At 47.2% G+C, this 25,743-nt stretch overlaps 1 protein-coding gene across 10 annotated transcripts in view; it reads right to left on the bottom strand.

Moving 5' to 3' along the window:
• Chd4 (chromodomain helicase DNA binding protein 4) overlaps window positions 1-19,488 on the bottom strand; it is a 38,134-nt gene extending 18,646 nt beyond the window's left edge. For 3 of the 10 annotated variants that reach the window (XM_057762872.1, XM_057762864.1, XM_057762859.1), the window contains exons 1-22: window positions 19,343-19,488; window positions 18,347-18,525; window positions 14,255-14,376; window positions 13,856-14,071; window positions 13,525-13,643; window positions 13,143-13,384; window positions 12,804-12,931; window positions 12,298-12,433; window positions 11,982-12,160; window positions 11,547-11,786; window positions 9,152-9,355; window positions 8,830-9,035; window positions 8,413-8,544; window positions 8,239-8,335; window positions 6,963-7,154; window positions 5,633-5,833; window positions 5,304-5,441; window positions 4,925-5,046; window positions 4,612-4,785; window positions 4,154-4,295; window positions 3,931-4,062; window positions 3,702-3,819 (exon numbers count right to left, since the gene is read on the bottom strand). In XM_057762872.1, the coding sequence (XP_057618855.1) occupies window positions 3,702-3,819; window positions 3,931-4,062; window positions 4,154-4,295; window positions 4,612-4,785; window positions 4,925-5,046; window positions 5,304-5,441; window positions 5,633-5,833; window positions 6,963-7,154; window positions 8,239-8,335; window positions 8,413-8,544; window positions 8,830-9,035; window positions 9,152-9,355; window positions 11,547-11,786; window positions 11,982-12,160; window positions 12,298-12,433; window positions 12,804-12,931; window positions 13,143-13,384; window positions 13,525-13,643; window positions 13,856-14,071; window positions 14,255-14,376; window positions 18,347-18,446 (3,340 nt within the window). In that variant the 5' untranslated portion in view covers window positions 18,447-18,525; window positions 19,343-19,488. The remainder of the gene's footprint in view (window positions 1-3,701; window positions 3,820-3,930; window positions 4,063-4,153; window positions 4,296-4,611; window positions 4,786-4,924; window positions 5,047-5,303; window positions 5,442-5,632; window positions 5,834-6,962; window positions 7,155-8,238; window positions 8,336-8,412; window positions 8,545-8,829; window positions 9,036-9,151; window positions 9,356-11,546; window positions 11,787-11,981; window positions 12,161-12,297; window positions 12,434-12,803; window positions 12,932-13,142; window positions 13,385-13,524; window positions 13,644-13,855; window positions 14,072-14,254; window positions 14,377-18,346; window positions 18,526-19,342) is intronic. The other 7 variants (XM_057762936.1, XM_057762926.1, XM_057762900.1 and 4 more) reach the window with 4 other exon arrangements.
• Window positions 19,489-25,743: the final 6,255 nt, after the last annotated feature.

The raw sequence follows: 25,743 nt of genomic DNA on the forward strand, positions 1-25,743 counted from the left end.
AGCTGGAAAGGAGTAACACCATACAACAGGGCTCACACAGGAGATTTACTGGAAGAGGAGTGAGAAGAGGCAGAGAAGGAGACAGAGAAGGGAGCAAAAAAGAAATAACTGACCAGAAATCCAAGCACATAAAGAAAGGGGTGGGAGATGAAATGTCAGTTAAGAAGTTTCCTATCTAACCATGGTGTAAAGAGTAGGATCTAGGGGCTGGAGAGATGGCTCAGAGGTTAAGAGCACTGGCTGCTCTTCCAGAGGTCCTGAGTTCAATTCCCAGTAACCACATGGTGGCTCACAACCATCTATAATGAGATCTGGTGCCCTCTCTGGTCTGTAGGCATACATGCAGGCAGAATACTGTATATATAATAAATAAATAAATCTCCAAAAAAAAAAAAAAAAAAAAGAGTAGGATCTACCCTTGGATCTCAGTGTGCACCTGGGACTGGATCCTCAAACAGAAAAAGAACATTAAGAGAAAAATGGTGACACTCAGGATCTACAGTTCTTTGACAGTATGACTCAATGTTAATTTCCTACCATGGTCACATAAATTCTTTGACTTTTGTTTTGTTGAGTTTTTGGGGTTTTTTCATTTGTTTTTTGAGACAGAGTCTCATGTAGATCAGACTGGTCTTGAACTCTCTAGACAGCTGAGGATAACTGAACTTCCTGTCTCCACCTGCCTCTGCTTCCCAATGCTGAGATTACAGTTAAGTGTCACTATACTTTAAGTAGTGCTGGGAATGGAATCCAGGGCCTCATGAAGGTTAGGCAAACACTCTAACAATTGAGTTGTATCCCCAGACAACCCCTCCCACCTCTTTTTTTGTGTGCATTTGTGTGCCAGTATATGTGAGTGTGCTCTTCAGCACCTACACGGAGGTCAGAGGACAAAGCTAGTCTTCCCCTTCCACTATGTGACTCCTAGATAAAGAAACTCAGGTAAACAAGCTTGGCACCTTTACCTACTGAATCATCTCACCGGCCTTTTATAAAAGTATTTTTAAATTACACTTATTTTGTATATATACATGCATGTGCACATATGTATAGTCAGAGGACATCTTGCAGAAGTTGGTTCTTTCTACCATGTGGGTACCAGGATAGAAATCAGAGAGACATGCTTGGTAGCAAGTACCTTCGCCTGTTAGCCATCTCACTGGCCCTTTTCCCCCACTTCTAGACAGGGCTTATGTACTACATGTAGCCCAGATATCCTTGAAATATTTTTAAATATTTTTACCATTATTTATTTATTTATGTACTTGTTTGTTTACTTTTGGTTTTTGAGGCAAGGTTTCTCTGTGGCTTTGCAGCCTGTCCTAGAACTAGCGCTCGTAGACCAGGCTGGCCTCGAACTGCCTGTCCAGATCTGCCTGTCTCTGCCTCCTGAGTACTAGGATTAAAGGGTGCACCCCATTGCCCAGCTATTTTTTTATATGCATGTTTTCCCTTTGTATGTCTGTATACAGCATATGTGCACTGCCTGGAGAAACCACAAAAGGATGCTGAATGCCCAGAACTGGAGTTAGAGTTGTGAGCTGCCACATGGGTGCTGAGAAATCAAACCCAGGTCTTCTGGAAGAACAGCCAATGCTCTTTATCAAGTGTTAAGATTACATGCATATGCCACCAAGCACTGGAAGTTGTTATTATTAAGAACAGCAGGTTAATTCTGTATTGTTTTACAACTTTTAAGTCTAAAATATTTTAAATAACCAGGACAGCCAAAGACCCTATCTCAAAAAATAAAAAATAAAAATTAAAGTTTGGGGAAGGGGTAGTTGCATCTACTGAGACAGACAAGTCTACCACATATTTGAGCTTCAACAAATCTGACCCTTGGGGCTAGAGATAAAGAGCACTCTCTGCTCTCACAGAGGACCTAGGTTCAGTTCTTAACTCCAGGCACCTGTACATACACGCTACACATTCAGCTCATAACTCCAGGCACCTGTACATACACGCTACACATACAGACAAGTAGGCACATAAACATATACATAAATAAAAATAAATTGAAAAATAAAACTAATCTATCCCTTCTTTCAGTCTTGGGATATAATTAATATCAGAGAAAAGACTCCAAGGGGAAGGTAAGAAAAATCTCTTAAGCCGGGCGTGGTGGCGCACGCCTTTAATCCCAGCACTCGGGAGGCAGAGGCAGGCAGATCTATGTGAGTTCAAGACCAGCCTGGTCTACAAGAGCTAGTTCCAGGACAGGCTCCAAAACCAGAGAAACCCTGTCTCAAAAAACAAAAAACAAAAAAACAAAAACAAAAAAAAAAAAAAAAAAAGAAAAATCTCTTAGAGCTAATCCAATTCTTTCTTCAAAAGCTTTCCTCCTCCATATCAATTGACCAAGACCCAAAAGAACTACTGAGAAATCAGGTGCACAAGAATAAGCTGGCTCCACAGTTAAGAGAACTGGCTGTTCTTCCAGAGGATCTGGGTTCATTCCCAGCATCCACATGGCAGTTCACAAACAGCTATAACTTCAGTTCAAGGGGATCCAATGCCTTCTTCTGGCCTCTATAGGTACTACATATCTGTGGTACAGAGACATACATGCAGATAAAACACCCACACACAAAATAAAATCTTTTTAAAACAAAACAGTGGGGGGCCAGTGAGATGGCTCAGCAGGCAAAGATGTTTTGATATCTGTGTTCAATTCCAAGGACTCATATGGTAGAAGGAGAGAACCAATTCCTGTAAGTTTTCCTGTACTCCCACATCTGTGCCATGGTACACAAGTGTGCAGACGCAGTTGTAAGCGCACATGCATGCATGTACAAATTACAGAAAATAATGTGATCACTCCAGAGATAAAAGAAAAATGATTGAGACTGGATGGGGTACATGCCTTTAATCCTAGCACTTAGTTAAAGGCAAGTTCATCTCTGCATTTGAGTCCAGCCTGGTCTACAGAGTTTCAGACCAGCAAAGGACACATAGTAAGACTCTGTTGCTCTTACAGAGAGAGGACTTGGGTTCAATTCCCAGCACCTAGATGGTTGCTCACAACTGTCTGTAACTCCAGTACCTAGGCACACACATGGTGTACATACTTACATGCAGGCAAAACACTCACACACAAAAAGTAATCTCTTTGCTTTTTTGGGAGGTTCTGAGAGAAAGGATTTCTCGACATAATCTAGTTGTTCTGAAACTCACTATGTAAACCACCTGGCCTGGTACTCAAGAGATCTGCCTTCCAGGTGCTGGAATTAAAGGCATGTGCCACCACCACCCAGCAGACATATATGGTGGCACATGCCTTTATTCCCAGCACTTGGGAGGCAGAGGCAGGCAGATCTCTGTGAGGTCAAGGCCAGCCTGGTCTACAAGAGCTAGTTTCAGGACAGGCTCCAAAGCTACAGAGAAACCCTGTCTCAAAAAGTCAAAAAAAGGGGGCTGGAGAGATGCCTCAGAGGTTAAGAGCATTGCCTGCTCTTCCAAAGGTCCTGAGTTCAATTCCCAGCAACCACATGGTGGCTCACAACCATCTGTAATGGGGTCTGGGGCCTTCTTCTGGCCTGCAGGCATACACACAGACAGAATATTGTATACATAATAAATAAATATTTTTTAAAAAAGCCAAAAAATAAAAAAGAAAGGAAGTTAGGAAGGAAGGAAGAAGGGAGGCAAAGAAAAAGAAAAGAAAATGATTGCCTGGAAATAAGCCATTCCTCTCTCACCATTGAAGCGATCAATAGCCTCCTGACGCATATTCCCAGTGATCCCACCATCAATGCGTTCATATTTATAACCTTCATGTTCTAAAAAATCCTCTAACAAGTCCAACATCTTGGTCATCTGTAAAAGGAACAGCTGAATTAATTATAGAGCTGGTAGGTGATAATCCCTCTTCTCAGTCACTAGGGCTGTCCCACCACTGTCTCTGCAGTTCTAGTTGGGCCCACATACCTGGGAAAAGATGAGTACACGATGCCCTCCCTCCTTAAGGTTCTTAAGCATCTTCTGTAGCAGCAACAATTTCCCAGACGCTCTGATTAGGGCACTACCATCATACATGCCATTAGGCATCTTAGGGGCTTCCTGGTGACAGAAGCAAAGGAAAGTATATTGAAAGAAAGCTCACAAGGAGGAGTTAGCAATTGAGGGAAAACAAAGAGGTGGTTCATCTTACCATTGCCGCCACAGGGAAGAGGTAAGGGTGGTTGCAGCACTTCTTAAGATCCATTACCACATTCAGTAAGGAAACCTGGTTGCCACCGCCTCGAGCATTAAGTGCTTCAAAATTCCGCGTGAGAATATACTTGTAGTACTTTCTATATGAACAAGATGCAAGGACAGGTTGGACTCAAGGCTTTTAATGACTGATGCAACCCAACAGCCTGAGCTTATCTTTCGGCACTCCTCCCTACAGGGCTAAGCTAACTAGCACTAGCCACACCATCGTCATGTTAGACACAGGAAGGTATAACTAAGAACTACAAATGCCAGCTCCCAGGAATCAGGTTTCTTCAGGCCCTGCTTGCTCCTGTCACAAGATGTCTAGAGGCTACATGGGAGAAACCCTTGGCAAAATGGCAGCGTCTAACTGGATTACAAGACTGAATTTGGGCTTCCACACTTCACACTCACTTCTGCATAGGGCTCAGCTCCACGCGCACAATCAGTTCTGTCTTGGATGGCATATTCTTGAATACGTCAGCTTTGAGCCGACGCAACATGTGAGGCCCCAGCATGTCATGTAGTTTTTTAATCTGGTCCTCTTTAGCAATGTCAGCAAACTCCTCCAAGAAGCCTTCCAAATTGCTTCAGAAAAAAAATAGTTATCGGTGAGAGAGAAACGAAGAAATGAAAATAATAGGAGAAAAAAAAAGAAAATAATAGGAGATGGGCACCAAGAAGAATTAAAGCAGAATCATGGACTGACTATGATAAACACACTTACTGGAATCTCTCAGGGGTGAGAAAGTTGAGCAGATGAAACAATTCCTCCAGATTGTTTTGTAATGGAGTCCCAGTTAGCAACAGCTTGTGCTGTAGTGAGTAACCATTCAAAACTCGGAAGAACTGGTGAAGAGAGGTGAAATCAAGAAATCAGGGTACCAATATACCTCGACAAAATCCCAAGCTGTCTTACTGTTCGGTGAAATGAGTCTCTCAGCCCATGGCCAGCCACATTCTTAAAGGCCTGGCCACAGAAGTGCTACCACAGGTAAGGAAGGAAACAAAGACCATTTTTTCTTTCTTCTTTACTTAGGTTTTGTTCAAAGAGATGATGCTCCCAAAGACTAAATCTGGAGACTATCACCTCCCTCCCTACTTACCTTAGATTGATTATTCTTCAGACGATGGGCTTCATCCACAATGAGGCAGGCCCAATCAATAGAACCTAAGATGGCCATATCAATGGTGATCAATTCATAGGAGGTCAGTAAAACATGAAATTTCACAGATGCTTCTTTCTGCAAAAGATGAGTTGGTTATTCATTACTGTCCACTCCTCCAGTATCAGCACATCCAGAGACAGATGAACTTTCCCTGGTCCCAGAGCTATCCTTTTTTGCCTTACCCAGAGATCAGGTGAGGCAGCAAACTAAGCCCAAAGCACCGAATCCCTCTCACACAGTACCCTCTTCCTCCCCCACTAAAATACCTTCATTCGGGAGGCCTTCTTGCCACCACGAATGGCATTGTCTTCAAAGGAAAATTCATTCTCCCTGATGATAGCACGGCTGTCCTTGTCACCCACATAGGTTACCACGTACATATCAGGAGCCCACATCTCAAACTCTCGCTCCCAGTTGATGATGGTAGAAAGAGGAGCACTAACTAAGAAGGGGCCTTTGGAATGACCCTAGGAGGAAGAAAGCAGGCAGAATCAGAACTAAGAGAACCATCATCCTAAACCCCAGACTCACATCTCTCCCTGACCCTCAGTGAAACTGAGGCCAGACACCTGCACCACTGCCCCCACCCATCATTCTCATTACAAAAGAAATCTGATCCTCTTTTCCAAAAAGCAATGGCTCACCTTGACAAAGTCACACTCTTCCACCAAGACTTTCCCTACCACTAAGTCCAACCACAATTCTGTTTACCTCAAAACGCATGCATTCCCCATTCCCCAGGACAGCAGACATACTAAGTCTACCATGGCTCCATTCCCATAATATTTCCACTGTAGGATCTAGAGAGATGGTTCACTGGTTAAGAATACTGGCTGCTGGGGCTGGAGAGATGGCTCAGTGGTTAAGAGCACTAGCTGCTCTTCCAGAGGTCCTGAGTTCAATTCCCAGCAACCACATGGTGGCTCACAACCATCTGTAATGAGATCTGGCTCTCTCCTCTGGCGTGTGGGCATACATGGAGACAGAATGTTGTAGACATAATAAATAAATCTAAAAAATTAAAAAAAAAAAAAAAGAATACTGGCTGCTCTTGCAAAGGACCCCTGTTCAGACTGTGATGGCTCACAGTCTGTAACTCCAGCTTTAAGAGATCTGACAATCCTCTTCTGGCCTCCACAGGCACTGCACACAGGTGTACAGACATGAATGAGTGAAATAAAATTCATGCCCTGGCAATGCTGAACTTGTCCATATTGGGTTTCATGGTCTAAGTTGATGAGGACGACTGACCAGGTCTCTTCCTCAAGAGGGCACCAGATCTTATTACAGATGGTTGTAAGCCATCATGATGTTGCTGGGAATTGAACTCAGGACCTTTGGAAGAGCAGGCAGTGCTCTTAACAGATGAACCATCTCTCCAGCACAGATATACTAAAGGTACAACACCCACGCAAATAAATTTTTTTTAAAAAATGTTAAGGAAAAAATTTTCCATTGCAGACCTATATCTTCTTATCCCTGAGCAGTGCTCAAAGTCAAACTCTCTTCTTCCTTTCCTCTCTCTCCTCAAAGTACAAGAAAAGAATACAGCCACAAAATCCCCGCACTAAAAACTAACATCTCTGCAGTCCTCACCTCCTTGTAGAGGGAGTAGAGAAAGACTGCTGTCTGCACAGTCTTCCCAAGGCCCATCTCATCAGCCAAGATGGTATCAGTGCCCTGAGCCCATGAGAAGCGGAGCCAGTTTAAGCCTTCCATTTGGTAGGGGTGCAGGGTTCCACCTGTGGCATCCAGGTACTCCGGCTGTCGCTCATACTTCACTGTCGGCTGCAGGACGAGAGAGAAGACAAGAGCTGGTAAAGAATTCCCCTTTTCCCATAAGACAGCAGCTACTTCCTCCTTTACCTGGAATCCCTAGATATTTTTTCCCCAAGAGCTAAAAGAAAAACAACAACAGCAACAAAAACCCTTAATGAAGCCAGGAATGGTAGCACCTGCCTCTATTCTAGTACTTCGGAGGCTGAGACATAAGAATTGGGTTCAAGCCAAATGGTGGTGGCGCATGCTTTTAAATCCCAGCACTCAGAAGGCAGAGGTAGGTGGATCTCTGTGAGTTCAAGGCCAGCCTGGTCTACAAGTGCTAGTTCCAGGACAGGCTCCAAAGCTACAGAGAAACCCTGAGTTCAATATGAAAACCAGGGCTGGAGATATGGGTCAGCAGTTAAGAGCACTGGTTGCTCCTCCAGGACCCTGGTTCAACTCCCAGCACCCACATGGCAGCTCACAACTGTAACTCCAAGATCTGACACCCTCACACAGACTTACATGCAGGCCAAACACCAATGCTATTAAGAATAAATTATTAAAAAATACTAGTATCAAAAACTCACTACCCATACACTAATTCCATTAGATCTGCCAGATAAGTAGGTGTGATGGCTGTACACATCTGCAATCAAAGAACTTGGAAGGTGGAAACAGGAAGATCCAAGGCCAGCCTCAGCTATAAGAGACCCTGCCTTTCTCAAATAAATAAACCCCCCCCCCCTTTTTTTTTTGGTTTTTCGAGACAGGGTTTCTCTGTGGCTTTGGAGCCTGTCCTGGAACTAGCTCTGTAGACCAGGCTGGTCTCGAACTCAGAGATCCACCTGCCTCAAATAAATAAACCCTTGAGTATAAGATCACTCCCTAGATAATATTTGCCCTCACACACAATATCCCTTTTGTGGGTTTTTTTTTCTGATGGTGAAGAAAGAAATCCCAGCGTATTCTGGTTTATAGAGCTGTGCAGAGGCAGGATATGAAGCCTCTAGAACACCAGAGCTAGAGCCATCTGCAGACCACGAGACTATAGCTGGCAAGACTTCTGCCACCCAACAAATGATGCCCTTCCTCTTCCACCCCAACTCACATCAACAGTTGGAGTCTCCGGAGGCCTCTCCAATTTCCGAAGCTTTACCTTCTTGAGCTTCTTTCCCGGCCGTCCTTCCTCACCCCTCATTAACTCCCTGGGAATAAGAACATACCACAGCTGCCTAGGGGTCCTTGCAGGAGAGCAGCTCTACTCTTCTCTCCAATCACCTACCTGTGATTCCAGTAGCTCTGCTTGAACAGGTCATAGTCCTGTATCTCCACATCCTCACTCTCCCAAGATGCCTGGTCATAGGGTAAGTCTCGCCACTTGATTAAGTAGTGAACATGACCCTTCTTGTCCACACTACAAGGTCAATAAAGAAAAACTCCTCAGAGCCAGAAAGCAACTTTCCTCACCTCTTCAGTCAGCTCTTAAAACACTGGCAAAATCATTCTAAATGTGCAGAATCTATAGGTCCTCGGAGCCTCAATGATATCTGTCTTTGTACCACTAATCGCTAATTTATACTCTCCCTATAGGCCAAATTCCAGGAATGAATTATAGAATGTCTCCTGAGCTTAAGTCAGGGCCCTTTAGTAAGAGCCACTCCTCCATGGGCACACTACCTCCGTGGAGCCAAAGTAGTACCTGTGGTTGAGGATTCGGTGGATCATCATCCATTCCGGTTTTATTCCATAGCGATAGAAGCGCTCTTCCATCTCTGCAAACTTAGGGTCCTTGTTCTTTCGCTTTCGGCTCTTTTCTTCATCTCCACCAAAGTCCCCAGAAGGTGGCTCATCCATATCATTCTTCCGCTGATAGTTTCGGAACATCACCTGACAGTGCAGCTCCAGCTGGGAGCAGAAAGACAAAGGAAACCATCCTGCAGCTCTATCTAGTCTCCTATTAAAGCTGTTTTCTCACTACTTCTGCAGTGTCACCCCACACAGACGGCCTGTCCCAGGCTTACCTGCAGTTCTGATACCCAGGAACAGTGCCAGTAAGACATGCCTTGCCATTTCACAAAGAACTGCCTTTCTGGCCGCCCCTCCAAAGGTTTGGGAGAGGGAGTATTAGGATCAGCATCTGGAGGCCGAGGCACCGGAGTGGGAGATGGTGGCTGGCCCCACTTCCAAATTAGGATCTTCTGCACTTTGCCCTTAAGAGCTGGACACTGAAAAAGAGACCACTTTATCTCACTTAAAAACCACAGAGAGATGTATGAAATTCCCCAAGAATTAATAAACATTAATGTTTATGGGTGGATGGGTAAGAGCACTTGCTGCACAAGCATGAGAACATGAGTTCAAATGGCCAGCATTTGGAGAGATTAAACTTACTGGTCTTCCAGAGGAACCAGATTTGATTCCCAGCATTCACGTGTGGCTAACAATCACTTGTAACTTCAGTTCCAGGGGATCTGACGCCCTCTTCTGTCACATGGCATACACACACACACAGTTTTTTTTCTTTTCAGATAATTCTTAACTGTAGAGCCCTAGCTGGCCTCAAATTCAATATATAGACCAGACTGACCTTAAACTCAGAGTTCTGACTGTCTCTGCTAGAATTAAAGGATTGTACTATTACACCCAGAAAATAAAAATTAAAAACTATAGGGAGTCTGGTGACCTAAGTCCTTTATACCAGCACTGGGAAGGCAGAGGTAGGTAGATCTCTGTTCATTGAAGATCAGTTTATCTGTTTTACAGTGGGCTTCAGGTCAGCCAGGGCTATAAAGTGGGACCCTAACCAAAAAAACTTTCTAAATAATTAAAAACAAATTAGCAGTCAATCCCACAACTTTAATCTTGTCAATAAGTCATTAAGACCTCATTTCAAATAAACTCTAAACCCATGACCCTCCCTAGGTAAAAAACTCTAGAATTTTCTCTCTCTTTCTGGATATCACAAAGCCTTAAAAATAAATAAACAAACAAATAAATAATAAAAAGCCAAGGGCCTGGTGGTGGCAGCTTATGGCTTTAACCCTAGCACTTGAGGGGAAGAGGCAGGCCAATTTTTAAATTCGAGGCCAGCCTGGTCTACAGAATGAGTTCCAGAATAGCCAGGGCTGTTACAAAGAGAAACTCTGTCTCAAAAAAACAAAAACAAAAACAAACAAACAAAAAAACCAAAAAATCCAAAACCAACCAACCAACCAAAAAAAGGCCAAGAAACCATACTTTAAACAATAACCCAGAATAGCTGGGCAGAGAAAAGTCACAGAACTAGAGTCGAGCAATTCTCCATCTTAAGCAACCTAAATGCAGTAAATGGGCTCTCGAACAGTCTATGTCATCAAGAACTGAGGTAAGACATTAGGACTGAAATGAAGCTGGGCATAGTAATCTGAGCTTTACTCCTGATACTCAGGAAAATGAGGTAGGACAGTATGAGTTCAAGGCCAGCTTGGGATACATAATGAGGTCCTTGTCTCAAAAATAAAAGTTTAATGCAGCACTTGTGTACCAGAGCCAAGTTATGGGGCCAAACTAGGTTCTCATCAACAGAAGAATGAAGAAAATGTAGCATCATTTATACAATGCCATTCTTTTAGCTATAAAGAATAAAGTTATGTCATTTACAGGAAAATGGGTAAAAATGGCAATCATATAGGCAAATTAAGTCAGTCTTAGAAAAACAAGTTTTCTCTAATCTTTGAATCCTAAACTTAGAGGTACATAAAATCCTGTATGTACAGAGGACACAACAGTAGACACAATCCTATTAAAGAGGAACAAAGGACTGAGGGGAAGGGGAAGAAACTTCAGTGCAGCAGGCAGGCAAGAGGCAGTGGCAGGCAGATCTGAGTTCAAGGCCAGCCAAGTCTCCAGAGTTAAGTTCCAGGACAGGCAAGACATATAAAAACCCCTTCTCAAAACAACAATAAACAAAACAGGGTCCTGCAAGAGTATCAGTGCTCTTTATCATTCTCTCCAGCTCCCAAAATTAAAGTTTTTAAAGACAGGATCCCATGTAGGGTTCATACCTATCATCCCAGCACTCAGAGACACCACGAATCCAAGGCCAGCTTGAGCTACACATAATGAGTTCAAGGCCAGCTTGGACTATATAAGACATCACTTCAAAACACCACAAAAACAAAACAAAAAAAGAAAAAAAGAAAACAGGAATGATTACTGTAACTATCAACCAAGACACTATCTCTTTCTTCAGTTAATTTCACAGGAAATGGGGTCCCAAGACTAACTGAGAAAAGAAATTCCTGCCTCAGCTAGAAAATGTGTAGCAGGTCTCCAATAACCTCTCCCCAACCTCAGCCTCACAATGCCTATAGAGAACAAACCCTTGTGAGATATATGATACTGCTCCCACATCCCACCTTCACTGAAGTCACTTACAGTGCAACGGGGACAGAGCCATTCGCCATTTGGGATCTCTGGCAGTGGGGGGTTCAGGCAGTGGATATGGTAGGAAGAAGGGCAGGTGTCACAGCACAGCAGCTCCCCGCCATCTTTGCAGACTCGACAGAACTCCATATGGTGGTCATCTTCCTCTTCTGGGTCTCCTCCAACTTCCTCAAGAATCTCCTCACCCTCAGAATTGTCCTCCTTAGCTTCCCACTGGATGCCCTCCTTCTCCTGCAATAAAAAACCAGAGATCAGATTATTACCACCCCCACCCCCTCCCCAAGCCAGAACCTACTCCATTGTTCCTTTAGATGTTTCCCAAAGCCAAGGACACTGCCATTTCTATTTCTACTTAGGCTCAAAGAAGCTTATCACCCCACCCTTTTCCTTATGGGTACCCAGGGGCCACAGCAGCCAGGTACTCACACAATGTGGGCAGCTCCACTTGCCCTCGGGGGCCTTCTCCATGTCTGGGTCCAGGCACACCATATGGTAGGCTCGGGGGCAGGTATCACACAGGATGATCTCACCGCCTTGCTGGCACACCTCGCAATAGTCCTGGTGGTCTGTCTCATAACCATCCACAGCAGTCACCTCCTCCTCGCCTGGGCAAGGAAGAGGGAAAGCCCAATTATTAGAACAAAACCACCTCCCCCCAACCCTGATCTCCTAAGGGAGATTCTTCCATGGCCATTCATTCCCACCTTGTCCCATCTCACATAAGTACAGAAAAGAAACACACCTTTCTTTTTCTTTTTAGTGGTCCGGAGTTTCTTGCGGCTCCGACTGCTGCGGCTGGTAGAACCATCCGAAACAGAGTAGCTATTGATGCTGGCATCATCGAAGTCAGATTCCACATCTAAATCATCATCCTCACTCTGAAAAAAATGAGAAAAGAATAAAGTTAAAAGTCCAAGCCCAGGAAAGAATGGAAAGAACCCCAGCAAGAACAGAAGGCCGGGCGGTGGTGGCGCACGCCTTTAATCCCAGCACTTGGGAGGCAGAGGCAGGCGGATCTCTGTGAATTCGAGACCAGCCTGGTCTACAAGAGCTAGTTCCAGGACAGGCTCCAAAACCACAGAGAAATCCTGTCTAGGAAAAAAAAAAAAAAAAAAGAACTGTACAGAAGGAGCCTAGTCACACCTGTCTAAGGCAGTAAACCCCCTATTCTTACGTACCAGACAGAAAGCAACATCCTTTCCACCACACAACTCCCTCCTTCCCCAGTGGGATGGATCAGGTGCTCACCGAGGATCTCTTACGCTTGGAGCCGAAACCTCCCAACTTGATTTTCAGAGGAGCTACCTTCTTGGGTTTAGGCTTCTTGGCATCAGGCACTCGAGGGCTGCCTTTGGGCTTCCTCCGAGCATTAGGACCTACAGTCAAGATACAGCCAAATGTGCATCGTAAGGCAAGTGATGAGAGAAAAAAGTCTTTACCTAAGCTTGCTCTACTCTACCTTATCTTCTAAATCTGAGGCTTACTCCTGCCTCTTGCCGCCTGCCTACCTTAGGGGCAATACAGCATTCCTATGCTGTCTTTTGTTTCCCAAGCCCACCCTGGACTCTTCATTAAATTCCATTTCACCTTTGCCCTCCTTGGTCTTGGCCTTGCGAATAGGCACCTCCACAGGCGGAGGGGGAGGTGCAACTTCAGTAGCCGTCACCATGCTTTCCACCACAGCCACAGCTGCTGCAGCTGCAGCAGCCACTGAAGCTCCAGAGCTGCCTTTGAAGGGGTTGTTGGTACTGAACTCCCTCCACTTTGCACCCAAGACCATCATCATCTTAGAGACAGCAATCTTGGGATTTTTAGCAGCAATTAGGGGTCTGGTAAAGAAATGAACAAGAATAAGATGGACAAGAGTAAGAAAGATGGCCATGTATAAAAATAAAAGAGAAAAGGAAACAAAAAGAAATTCTAAAAGGAATCTTCTCCCTTTCCATTCCCTAAGATCCTCCTGACTTACCGGACAAACTGGCTGAAGGCCTTGTAGTTGGTGAGGGTACGGTAATCTTCCTCTGAGAAAACATGGTCAATGTCTTCCATGCCCCAGTCTTCCAAAAGCTGGGCAGATGATTTCGGTTCCTGCAGAGAGAACACAGTCAAGGACCTGCCTCCTACTGCTGTCCACACTTGTTAAGAGAATGTGAGGTGAAACTACGGCTTGCAAGAGCAGGGCAAAAGAGGGCTAGGATGAAATAATCACAACCACATGGGGAGACTGTGTTCTGAGGGCAGGATCTGGGAACAAGGGACAGGCACTAGTAGGAAAGAGGACAGGACAGCAGTCTTGGCACCTTTGAGTCATCGTCATCATCCTCTTCTTCTTCCTCCTCCTTCCGCTTGGACTTGCTCTTCTTTTCTTTCTTAGGTCCGAGCTTCTTCTTCTTCTTCTTGCCAGGAGTGTAGTCGCTGCCCTCACTGTCTGATCGCAGAGCCACCTCCTCCTCCTCCTCCACAAACTCTGGCCCTTCCCCAGAGCTGTCCCCCAGCTGCTGGCATAAGAGTAAACGCTGGAGCAAGGAAGGGGGAGAGGGAGACAGACACACATGCTACACACATGCTGACCTCAGGATAGTCCTGCAGCTCATCCCAGAACCTGACCCACAGCTCCAGAAGGAGAAACACCCTCAGGCCCACAACGGGCCTCCTTCTTCCTTCCTCTCACTCCCCAGAACACTCAGTCACCCACTTACCTCCTTCTTTTGGCGCTTGCTCTTAGGGATTTTAGGGTCTCGAGGTTTCTTAGGCTTTTTCTTCTTCTTAAGCTTTGGAGTCTCCGCTTCTGACAAGTCTTCTTCTGGGTCTTCTTCATTTTCTACATGCATTTGGCAAAGTGGGGCAGGCGGGGAAAAGAGCAACGGCAGAAGGTTAAGGATCTAATTCAGAGGGTTAGACTGTCTCTGCCCGTTTCTCATCCCAGACTCTCCTAAAGAGAACTACTACACTACACAGAAGGGAGCTGACAACCAGCACAGAGACAGAGAGAGCTGGCTAGCCCTGAAACAAACCTGCCAGGGCTAGAGCAGGCCCACCTCGGCAGCTGTCCAGGCCCCTATCTCCGCTCCTCACCACAGAACTGCCTACAGAACTGGATCCAGGTCTCCCACAAAGTGGCCAAACGGCCCATACAACAGAGGCAAGGGAAGACTAACCAGAGGCACTGAACATAAACTCAGTTCTCACCACCTCACCCCAGATCAAATACCAGGTTCAGGGTCTGAGAAATCACACCCTTACCAAACCCCTTTGAGATTATCACTGCTCAGAACCACCAGAATCTCCCCAGTCCAGATTCAGTTTCCAGTTCAACTTCATACCCACTCCCAGTTTCCTTTCTCTATCTCTAGTCCTACTGTTTCTTCCCAGCTTTCTCCTGGGTCAGGCTACTCTTCTCCCTAGGGGCCCCCGGAATCAGCCCAGCTGTCACCATCTCCCCTTCCCAACCCCCCTCCCATCTGGCTCCACCTCCTTCCCTGGCTAGAAGCACACACAAAGCCTGGGTAACACAGGGGCTCCTGGGCAAGGATAGGTAGAAAGGGGCACAGAGGGAGACGGCCAGGAGGTAGCATTCTTTGTACCAGACATGTACATCAGCTACCAGTTCCCTCCTCCCTCTTTTCGCTCTCTTCCCAAGCCACCCCCGCCCAAGAAGGGGGGAGTAGGAAAGAGAGGAGAGAGAAGGGAGTGCCTTACCCACTGAAGAGAAGGAAAATGGCTCCTGACCGCAGAAGCCAGCCCAGGGCACCTAGTGCCAACATAGGACAGACAGGAAGTGGCAGGGAGGGGGTGGAGCCGACAGAAGTACACAGAGCAAAGAGTACCCTCAAAGAAAACTTCTCAAATTATTACCTGGCCCTAGGTCCAAAGCCAATGATCTCTAATACCTACTCAAGCACGGCACAGTTTGTAAGTGTTCACCCTAAAGCTCCAGGCAAGCAAACCAATGAAGAGGGATACTATTGGAAGGACTGTACTCAATCATAATTTTTTTTAAGACGTTACAACTAAGAAATAACAAGGACTCAGTGGAGGCTATCAAGCTATATGACTTTCTTCCCTTGAAGGTACCTAAAAGCTTTAGCTTGAGGAGTGAAGTCTACAACCAGTCTCAAAGTTCAGATCCCCAACAAAAATCCTATCCAATATATGGAAATCATGTTCAAACCCCAAAAAAGTAGTAGGACCAAGAGAACAGCGGCAAAAAAAAAAAAAAAAAAAATGTTCCCTTTAATCCCACACATACTCTTAGCTCATGAGCCCCAGAAGTAGCCCTAAAATGATCCTGGCTCTGCCCTTCTGGAGTAAGGCACATCCTGAGGCTGCACCAAGCACCACAAGCCTCCGGTCTGCACTCATTCCAGGGTCAAGTCCGCTTAGAAGGTCCCTCTCACTCCCAAATCATTGTCTTAGAGGCTTCTCCCCCATAACCCTTACACTACCCTCTATCAGCCACATTTCCCTTCTTTACCTTTGTCTATAGAAAAGGGAGACAAGGACAAATTCATGGAAGCTGAGCAGATACCTTTCCATCCATACACAACCCTCAAACTCCTCAGGCAAATCACACGCCGAAATGATAAGCAACACGCTGTGTGAGATTGAGGGAGATTTGGGAAAGGGGCAGATTGGGTGTGTCAAGTGGAAAAACTGGGTCATGCTACATATTGGGGCAGAGTTCACACTGAGAGCCTGCAGTGCTCACACTAGACTTGGGAGGGAGGCCCTAGACCAGTGGGATAACAGAAGACTAATTTGGGGACCAACACTGGTGGGATAGCACTACTCATCCCGCCCTCACAAAGAATAGGCCTCCTCCTTCCCACCACCATCCCAGAAAGACGCAGAAATCTGCAGCCTTATTATGCCTCAGCGATGTGATGCAAATCTAAGTCCCTTATCCCAGTGGCCAAAGATATGAAGACCATCAGCTCTTGCTGAGAGTGGTGGCGCAGGCCTTTAATCCCAGCACTCAGGAGGCAGAGACAGGCGATCTCTGTGAGTTCGAGGACAGACTGGTCTACAAGAGCTAGTTCCAGGACAGGCTCCAAAGCTACAGAGAAACCCTGTCTCGAAATATTAAAAAAAAAAAAAAAAAAACAGCTCTCTTAAATGGTCTCAGACTGAAGTGAAGAATTCCAAGTTAGAAAATGTCAAATTTGCTGGGCAGTGATGGCAAACACCTTTAATCTCAGTACTCATGAGGCAGAGAGAGGTTGATCTCTTTGAGTTCGAGGCCAGCCCAACCTACAAAGTGAATTCCAGGACAGCCAGAGCTACACATAGTGAGACCCTGTCTTGAAAGAAAAATAAAGGAAAAGGCAAATTTGAAAAGCATTTCTTCTAGAAACCTCAAATTCCAGTTGGATCTAAGGAAAAGGCACAAGTGGAAACCATGTCATAAAAAAAACAAAAACAGCCGGGCGGTGGTGGCGCACGCCTTTAATCCCAGCACTTGGGAGGCAGAGGCAGGTGGATCTGTGAGTTCGAGACCAGCCTGGTCTACAGAGCTAGTTCCAGGACAGGCTCCAAAACCACAGAGAAACCCTGTCTCGAAAAACCAAAAAAAAAAAAAAAACAAAAAACAAAAAAACAGGCCAGACTGTGGCGGTGAATGTCTTTAACCCCAGCACTCGGGAGACAGGGGCAGGTGGATCTGAGAGTTCGAGACCAGCCTGGTCCACAGAGCAGATGTCAGGACTGTCACACTGAGAAAGTCAGAAACAACAACAACAACAAACCAGGACCACCAGACTCGAGAATGATGCAGCTGTGTGTATAAAGAAATGGTACTAGTGGGGAGAGGCTTGCTTTTTTTTTTTAATTTAAATTTTAATTTTTTAAGTGAACAGAGAGTCAAATAAAACAATAGGTATCTTAACTAAGGGGCTCTGAATAAGGAGACAAGTGGAAGACATCCACTTAAAAGCATGACATCAACCACCACTTGAGGACAGGCACTCAGGCAGGCTAGTTATAACTATACGGGTTTGGCCAGTCCAGGGAGCCACCCCAAAACACTGATAGTGCAAACCCTAACACACCCACACAAACACCTCACACCACAAAGCCAGACCCCAAACTACCTCAGAGTGGCCGAAGCCTCTGGGGAAGAAGCCAGGCTTATGTCCACACCAGGGAAAAGGAGTCCCTTCTCTCTGCCTCTCCTCACTAGTCTACTGCATTCTCCCTTAACCCTCCCCATCCTTTCCCCACTTAAAAAATTCCAATAATCTGCCTAGCTCAAAGTTCTCTAGATCCGATAAGGAGCGAGATTCAAACTTCACACTCTTGAAACAGCGCAGAAAACCGGTAACTGATTACAAGCTAAAAATACTCGGACAGAGAACAACCAACACTCCCCACTTTCTTTTCTCGAGAACAACCGCGGGATCACAGGCGCCTGGCAGAAATCTTAACGCACCCCATGTCACCAGCAGAGTCTCCAAGAGTCCCAGCCACCTGCATTCCTAAGAACCTGCACCAGGTACTGCCTGCTAACCCAGAGAGCTCCCTCAACTGGGAACTGCGGAGTATTCCAGACAGCCTTGAACACAGCCAGCTTACATCTGGGTCCGCGGTGCCCAAGAGGCACATGGCTTCGACCCCCCCCAACGCACCCCCCCCCAACACACACACAAGAGCTCCGCAGAAGAGAACCACTCCCTTCGGATGCCCTCCACCCTCGGCTCTGCACACAAGAGACAAGCAACGCACTCAGCCTCACTGAAATCTCTAGAAAGATCAAACACCTCCTTCCTGCCCTGGGCCCTCTGGGAAGATGTTACCTGGATGGGGTGGGGGCAGGCTGTTGTTCAGAAGTGCATCCATATCCTCCTCCTCACTGCCCGCTGAGCAGGGGGACGGGGAGCCCAGGCCCGACGCCATCCCCTTCCGCTCCCCGGCCAGGGAATTGGCCCAGCTGCTCCTGCCTGCGGCCTGGGGCCCTCTACACTGGCCCGAGTCACTGTGCGGGGGAGGGGGGAGAACAGTGAGTGACGCGCAGTCCCCCTCCCCCACCCGCTCTTTCCGCCCCCCTGGCCCTGCCACCCTAGCCGAGCACCCGAACCACTCAGGCTTAACTTAGTTCCACACTCCTCGGGGACAGCCTGTGAGCAAGCTCCCCAGCAGAAGCCCCCAAGAAGAGGGAGCGATGCCCCCGAGGTCAGGCTGGTGCAAGGCGGGGAGGGGGACAAGCTGGGCAAGACTAAGCCAGGAGTGACTGGGGAGGGGGTCCGAGCGGCGAGGCGCAGCGGGGGTCAGGGGAGGCGGCCGGCGCTCGGGGACACAAGGTCACTTGGGAGTGGGGGGGCGCCTCTCTGAGTCCGGGGAGGGGCCAGTCCCCAGACAGGGCAGCTCTCCAAAGGCTGTCCTCTGGGACAACTCAGGTTCTCTTCCGGAACAGCGGGGACCAGGGGGCGTGGAGGCTCGGGCGCTCCGGGGTCCCCAGGAGTCGGGACGCCGGCGGAAAGCGAGCTCCCACCGAGAAGGGGGCCGGGCCACGTGTCCCGGGGGGCTAGTGAGGAAAGGGCGAGGGGCGGGCGCCCGGCATTGTGGGAGGCCGAGCCCGGGAGAGGGGCGCGGGGAGCACGACTCCCTCAGGGCAGGGCGACGCCTGAGGGCAACCCGGACGCCTCAGGAGAGGAGGAACAGGGTCGGCTCCCTGGCCGGAGGACGGCCCACGGGCCCCGGGACGCCTGAGGAAGGGACAGGTGAAGGAACGACCCCCAGGATGATGTCGGGCTGTGAGAGACGTCTCTCCCAGAGCCTCGCGCTCTCCTCACCCTAGAGCCGCCTCAGGTCGCGCTGGGTCTCGCCGGTGTCACTCCCGCTCCGGCTCCTCCTCGCCGCGGCCGAAGGGGGGAAAATGGCTCCGGCTCCGGCGTCGCCTCTTAAAGGGCCCGAAACACCGGCCGGGAAATCCCACCGCACAGGCCCCGCCCCCCCCGGACAGCCCATAATAACCTCAACCAACTCCAACCCCCCCCTCCACTACCGCCACCCTCCTCCCTAGGTCTCCCGGGCAACCCCCGCCCCCTCGTCGCTCAGGCAACCATTGGCCACGCCCCCGTCGAGCGCGCGCGCGCGTCACCCGGGCAACCGCCCACCTCCTGGCCATCCCATAATACACACGGACACCCCACATACACACACCCCGCCCCCAACACTCCATGCATATATATGCCCGGGGGCTACTGACATATATTGCAGACCTTTTACAAACTAAACCTGCTCCCCACCTCAGATATCCCATAATAACCACTCTTTGCCAACTTCTTCACTCTTGGCCCTACTGCTAACATCCCATAATAACTCGTTACCCCTCCCTCCCCTTGGCCATCCCATAATAAGCACCCCTCCCAGTACTTCAGCCTCATATCCCATAATACTCAACCCCATCCCCCACTAACATCCCATAATAACCACCCTTCATCCACCCCCAGTTTGATATCCCATGATTGTCAGAAACTCACCCACCCCACACTACAACAACGGACACTCGGCCTCCTCCCACACACATCCCGTAATAATGGCTCCCACTTTCTATACTGATATGCCATAATAGCCAACCCCCTAGAGCTGCCCTCAGTCTGCACACCAGGGTCTAGATTCTAGATGCTCATACCCCAGCCTTGCTGGTCTCTTCCTTGCTCCATGGCCCATAAATCATACTCCTCCCTATCAAAGAGATACTCACTAATGACCAGCAGCTCTACTGTCAGTCACCCCCACAAAATGGACATCTAAATCTCCTCCCCCCAACAGTGGGGAACCATCCCATCATTTACTCCATCTACTCAGACATCCCATAATTGCAAGAAGCCCATGATACCATAATACTCCCAACACAACCCAGTGCCACATCCCATAATACTTCTGCTGTACTCCACCATCTCACGCAGGTCTTCTGGCCAGACATCCCATAATATTCACAACCTTCCTCATCTCTAGAAGTTGTCAGTCTCTTCCAACACCCAAGAGCAGAGAGGGTGTGGCAAACTTCTAACTGCCCTGTCCCCGCCCCTATTAGTACACACCTTATTCCCTTTCTGGGCAAAAGGAGTATTCTGGCCAGAAGTCTCCCAACCATCAGGACCTGGGGCTCCCTAGCTCACCATTTCCAGACTCTCAGGAACACAGAGCCAATCTAGAGCCCCATCCAAGCCAATCAAAATCCAGGTATATTCTAGATGCTTACCTCCAGCTCTGAAATTTTGTGTAAAATCAAATAAAGAATATGCTGACTAGATGAAAAACTTGCATGAACTTTAACTGACCCAGAACATCTCATACTAATTATAAACCCCCATCCAAAAACTATTTCTCAACATTCCAGCAGTCTCCACGGCATCTCTCAAGCCCAGGCAGCCTCTATGGGTGGATATGCCATCATACCCACATGAACTGAGGATGCTCCATAGTACCTTGCTCTCTCTCAACTCCCATCCCTCATGGTCATCCATTCAAACATACCTTGGACAGAGTACCTAGCAAGGCACAGAGCTGGTATGACTGAGAAAGACAAAGACACAGGTGCCTTCCTGCAAGAAACATAAACAGCTGGGGATGGTGTCACATGCCTGTAATCCCAGCATGCAGAAGGCAAGATGATTAAGAGTTAAAGGCCACACTCTCCTACATATGAGCTCAAGGCCAGCCTGGGCTTCAGTAAAAACAAGTATCAAAAAAAATTATTATCAACACCCATGCTTTAACCAACTGCACTAACAAGGCACCAATAAATAAATAATTTTAAAAGAAGCATTAGGGGTTGGAGAGATAGCTCAGGGGTTAAGAGCACTGGCTGCTCTTCCAGAGATCTCAGATTCAATTCCCAGCACCCACACGGCAGCTCACAACTGTCTGTAATTCCAGTTCCAGGGTACCCAACACCCTCACACCAAGGCACATAAAATAAAATTAAATAAAAAAAGAAGCATTAAACTACCAAAGAGACCATGATACAATATAAAAATATTTGGCCAAAGAATTACTGCTGATCTGCATTTCCCAATGTCCTGTCATAGAGAATTGAACAAATCCTAACTGCCCTCAGGAGAGAGATCACATCCCCATATAGGTCTAGGGAGATGGCCCCTCCAGGGCAGTGGTTCCCAACCTTCCACTTTAATACAGTTCCTCATGCTGTGGTGACCCCCAACCATAAAATTAATTTCGTTGCTACTTCATAACTGTAATTTTACTACAGTTATGAGTCATACTGTAAATATCTGTGTTTTCCGATGGTCTTAGGCAACCCCTGCGAAAGGGTCATTCAGACTCCCCAAAGGGGTTGCTACCCACAGGTTGAGAACCACTAATCTAGAGGATTTACAAGAGAAGGTTTGTCAAAACAATCTGCCGAGCCTGATGATGAATGCCTTCGAACCGTGCACTCTTGAGGCAGAGGCAAGAAGATCCTGAGTCTGCAGCCATTCTGAGCTAAATTGGCAACTGTCTCAAAACAGCAGCAAAGATATCAGCTAGAGCTGGGGCTGTCACTCGCTGGGAAAAGGCTTGCCTAGGACGTGCAAGGCCCCCAGTTTGATTCATAGCGCAAGAGGAAAGAGGAGAGGCCAGGCTGGTCCCACTTGCTAAAGGGTTTTGATTGGTAAGTGGCATTCATCCATGCTCCCAATGCTGTAATGCCATAATGTTATCATATGTTTCCTGAAGCACATCACTGTGTGGCACACGTGCTACCCTCATTCGTCTACTTGTTTGCTTGGAGTTCCTTTGTTTTTGTTTTTAGTTATTAGTTGTGTGTGTGTGTGTGAGGCAGAGGTTGAAGGGTATTATCAGATGCCCTAGAGCTGGAGTCACAGACAGTAATAAGTTGCCTGAGGTGGGTGCTGGGAATTGAACCTGGGTCCTCTGCAAGAATATCATGTGCTCTTAACCTCTGAGCCATCTTTCAAACCCATTAAACCGGTTTGTTTGTTTTCCAAGACAGGGTTTCTCTGTGTAGCCCAAGCTGTCCTGGAACTCATTCTGTAGACCAGGTTGGTTTTGAACTCAGAGATCTGCCTGCCTCTGCTCCTGAGTGCTAGGACGAAAGGTGTTTGACCCATACCCAACTGCCTTTTATTTTTCTTTTGAGATAGGTTCTCTCTTTATAGTCTCGAATCACACCACCCTCCTGCTCTGTTTCCCAAATCCTAGGATTATAGGGATTATAGGCATGGACCACTACACAAAGCTTTTTTTTTATATGTGTGGGAGTATTTTTACCTGCACACATGCCCCTATGTGCAGGTATTTTTACCTGCACATATGTTAGTGCCTTGCACCCATGGAGGCCACAGAAGGGCACCAGATCCTTTGGAACTGGAGTTACAGGTGGTTGTAAAGCACCATGTGGATGCTTGGAATGGAACCCAAGACCTCTGAAAGAGCAGCCAGTGCTCTTAACCCCTGAACCACTTCTCCAGCCCCTACCTTGATTCTTGAATACTAAATTCTGTTGATGTTCAGTATCCTACGTTTTTTTCAGTCACTCCCCAATTGTATATCCTGAAGCCTCATAATACCACCAATTGCTTCCATCCTCATTTTGTTCGGACCCGATCCTCCACTTCACACACAGAATTAAATACATACATACACACATACACAGAGAGACAGACAGACAGACATGGCGTGGTAGAGGGTGTTTCTAAGACCAGCACTTGGAAAGCAGAAGCTAGTTAGTCTCTGAGTTCCAGGACAACCACTTTTCCCTCTTTCTGGGTTCCAGAAACTATGGCTGTCAGAGAAAAACCAAAATCCCAGCTCCGCTGCCTAGCTGCCTCTTTCCCTATAGCTGGAGCGAAGCTGTCTTCCTGGGCTCTGATCTGCCTGTTTCAGGAAGACCAAAGATCTGTGGAAGCTGGACAGGTTGAAAAGGAACCGGAACTTCGCACAGGAAGAGGCTTTCCTGATCCGAAGTGAGCTGGCAGGCCCTCATGCTATCTCTCCTTGTGTGGCTCATCTCACTCCCTAGAAAAGGGGCCCCAACAGATAACACTGTGAAATTCAAAGGACTGGATTAGTGAGTGCTGGAGAAGTGAGCGGGGAAGGCTCTGCTCTGACAAATGCATCTCCTTGCTCCCAGACTACCAGTGCTACCTTCTTTCCATCAGATCCTGTGAGCACAACCATGAGCATTCCACATTTAAGTATTTTCTCACCTCAAGACTAGAGTCTGACAGGGCATGATGGTAGAAACCCCAGCACTCAAGACACAGGTGGATCCCCGAGTTTGAGGCCAGCCTGGTCTACACAGTAAATTCTGAGCCAGCCAGAGAGAGACATGGTGAGATCTTGTCTCAAAACAAGCAAGCAGGGCTGGAGAGATGGCTCAGTGGTTAAGAGCATTGCTTGCTCTTCCAAAGGTCCTGAGTTCAATTCCCAGCAACCACATGGTGGCTCACAACCATCTGTAAAAGAGGTCTGGCGCCCTCTTCTGGCCTTCAGGCATACAGACAGAATATTGTATACATGATAAATAAATAAATATTAAAAAAAAAAACAAGCAAGCAAACCTCCTTAAGTTTTTGCCAAAAGCTCCCAACATCATCTTTGAAGTTCATGTTTTCTTTTTCCAAAACTTACCTGAACTCTCTGGACCACCCTCTGGCTGTGTTTACCGTGGTGCACTGGCCGTTCCCTCCACAGGCTTCCATTTATTTATTTATTTATTTACTTACTTACTTATTATGCATGCAGTGTTCTGCCTGCATGTATATGCCAGAAGAGGGAACAAGATCTCATTATAGATGGTTGTGAGCCACCATGTGATCACTGGGAATTGAACTCAGGACCTTTGGAAGAGCAGTCAGTGCTCTTAACCTCTGAACCATCTCTCCAGTCCCTGGTTTTTGGGTTTTATTTTTGTTTTTTGAGGCAGGGTTTATCTGTGTAGCTCTAGCTGCCCTGGAACTGGCTCTGTAGACCAGGCTGGCTTCGAACTTAGAGCTCAAGAAATCCGCTGCCTCTGCACTCCTGAGTGCTAGGATTAAAGGTGTGCGCTAACACTGGTAGGATATGGCTCTTTTAAGACACTGTAACGTATGTATCCCTCCCTTCAGGAAAGCTGTTCCTTCCTACACAGCGCTGCTGGATACCTGTTAGGCCCTCTTTTAACCCTGGTTTCCTTCCATCTACCATGTCTCTGGGCCACAAATTCAGCTGTGTGATAAATATCTCCAATCCTCAGATCCTACCTCTCCTATGTACGCCACATCACCATATATGGGGGAATATAAACCAGGGAGGGTTTACAAGTAGGTAGTCACAGACTCTTGCCTATGATTTAACTATTGGTATCGTTCATCAGCTACACCCATGCTGCCCCTGCAGATTCTACCCACTTACCCTTTTGCTTCTCTCACTCCCCACCTCTCCCTGACACCATCACAAGAAGATGCAAACCCCTCCCTATCTTTTAGTTGAATCTTTCTTTTTAGATTTTTATTTTATGTGCATGAGTGTTTGTGCGCATGTATGTACATATGTGCACCATGTGCATGCCCAGTGTGTGAAGAGAACAGAAGAGAGTGTCATAGCCCCTGGAACTGGAGTTATGGGCAGTTGAGCCACCTTGGGGGTGCTGGGAACCGAACCCGGGTCACCAGCAAGAGTAGTTTAACTGCTGAACCAAATCTCCACCTCCATTCCCTGTCTTTTGAATGCCAGAGAGGTGTAGGGTATGTTTTTGTGCTGCTGCTGTGGTCCTCCTGCTTCTGTGCCTCCCCTCCCTGCTCTGCCCCATCCTCACCTCCTTGATCAATTATAAATAAGCCACTAACATGATTGGCCCACAGAGACTAAGGATGGTATAATCTCCTAATGAATGCACCCAATGGGGCAGCCTCTCCAGCCAGTTATCTAGAATTGTTTCCACCCTATGGTATACAAGAACCCGGAATAACACCCTGAGGAGGGTATCCTGGAGCGTTTAGCACACAGTCCTCTCCTCACACCTCTGCCCAGAGATCCCAGGGGCTAGTGTTCTGCCCTGGCAGAATGAGAATTTGGGAAGACTAGACAGCTAGACAGGATGCAGCCCGTACGGGGCTTGTGGAGGGACATTTGTCCTTCAGGAGCCCACCCAGCCTCTACGTTTTCGACGTTCACATTTCTGTGTTCAACCTCCTGTAGAAGACATAGTCCCCAGGCTATAGGCGGCACAGGTGGAAGGGAG

This window comes from Chionomys nivalis, chromosome 1, assembly GCF_950005125.1.
Source record: "Chionomys nivalis chromosome 1, mChiNiv1.1, whole genome shotgun sequence".
NCBI classification, from domain to species: Eukaryota; Metazoa; Chordata; class Mammalia; order Rodentia; family Cricetidae; genus Chionomys; species Chionomys nivalis.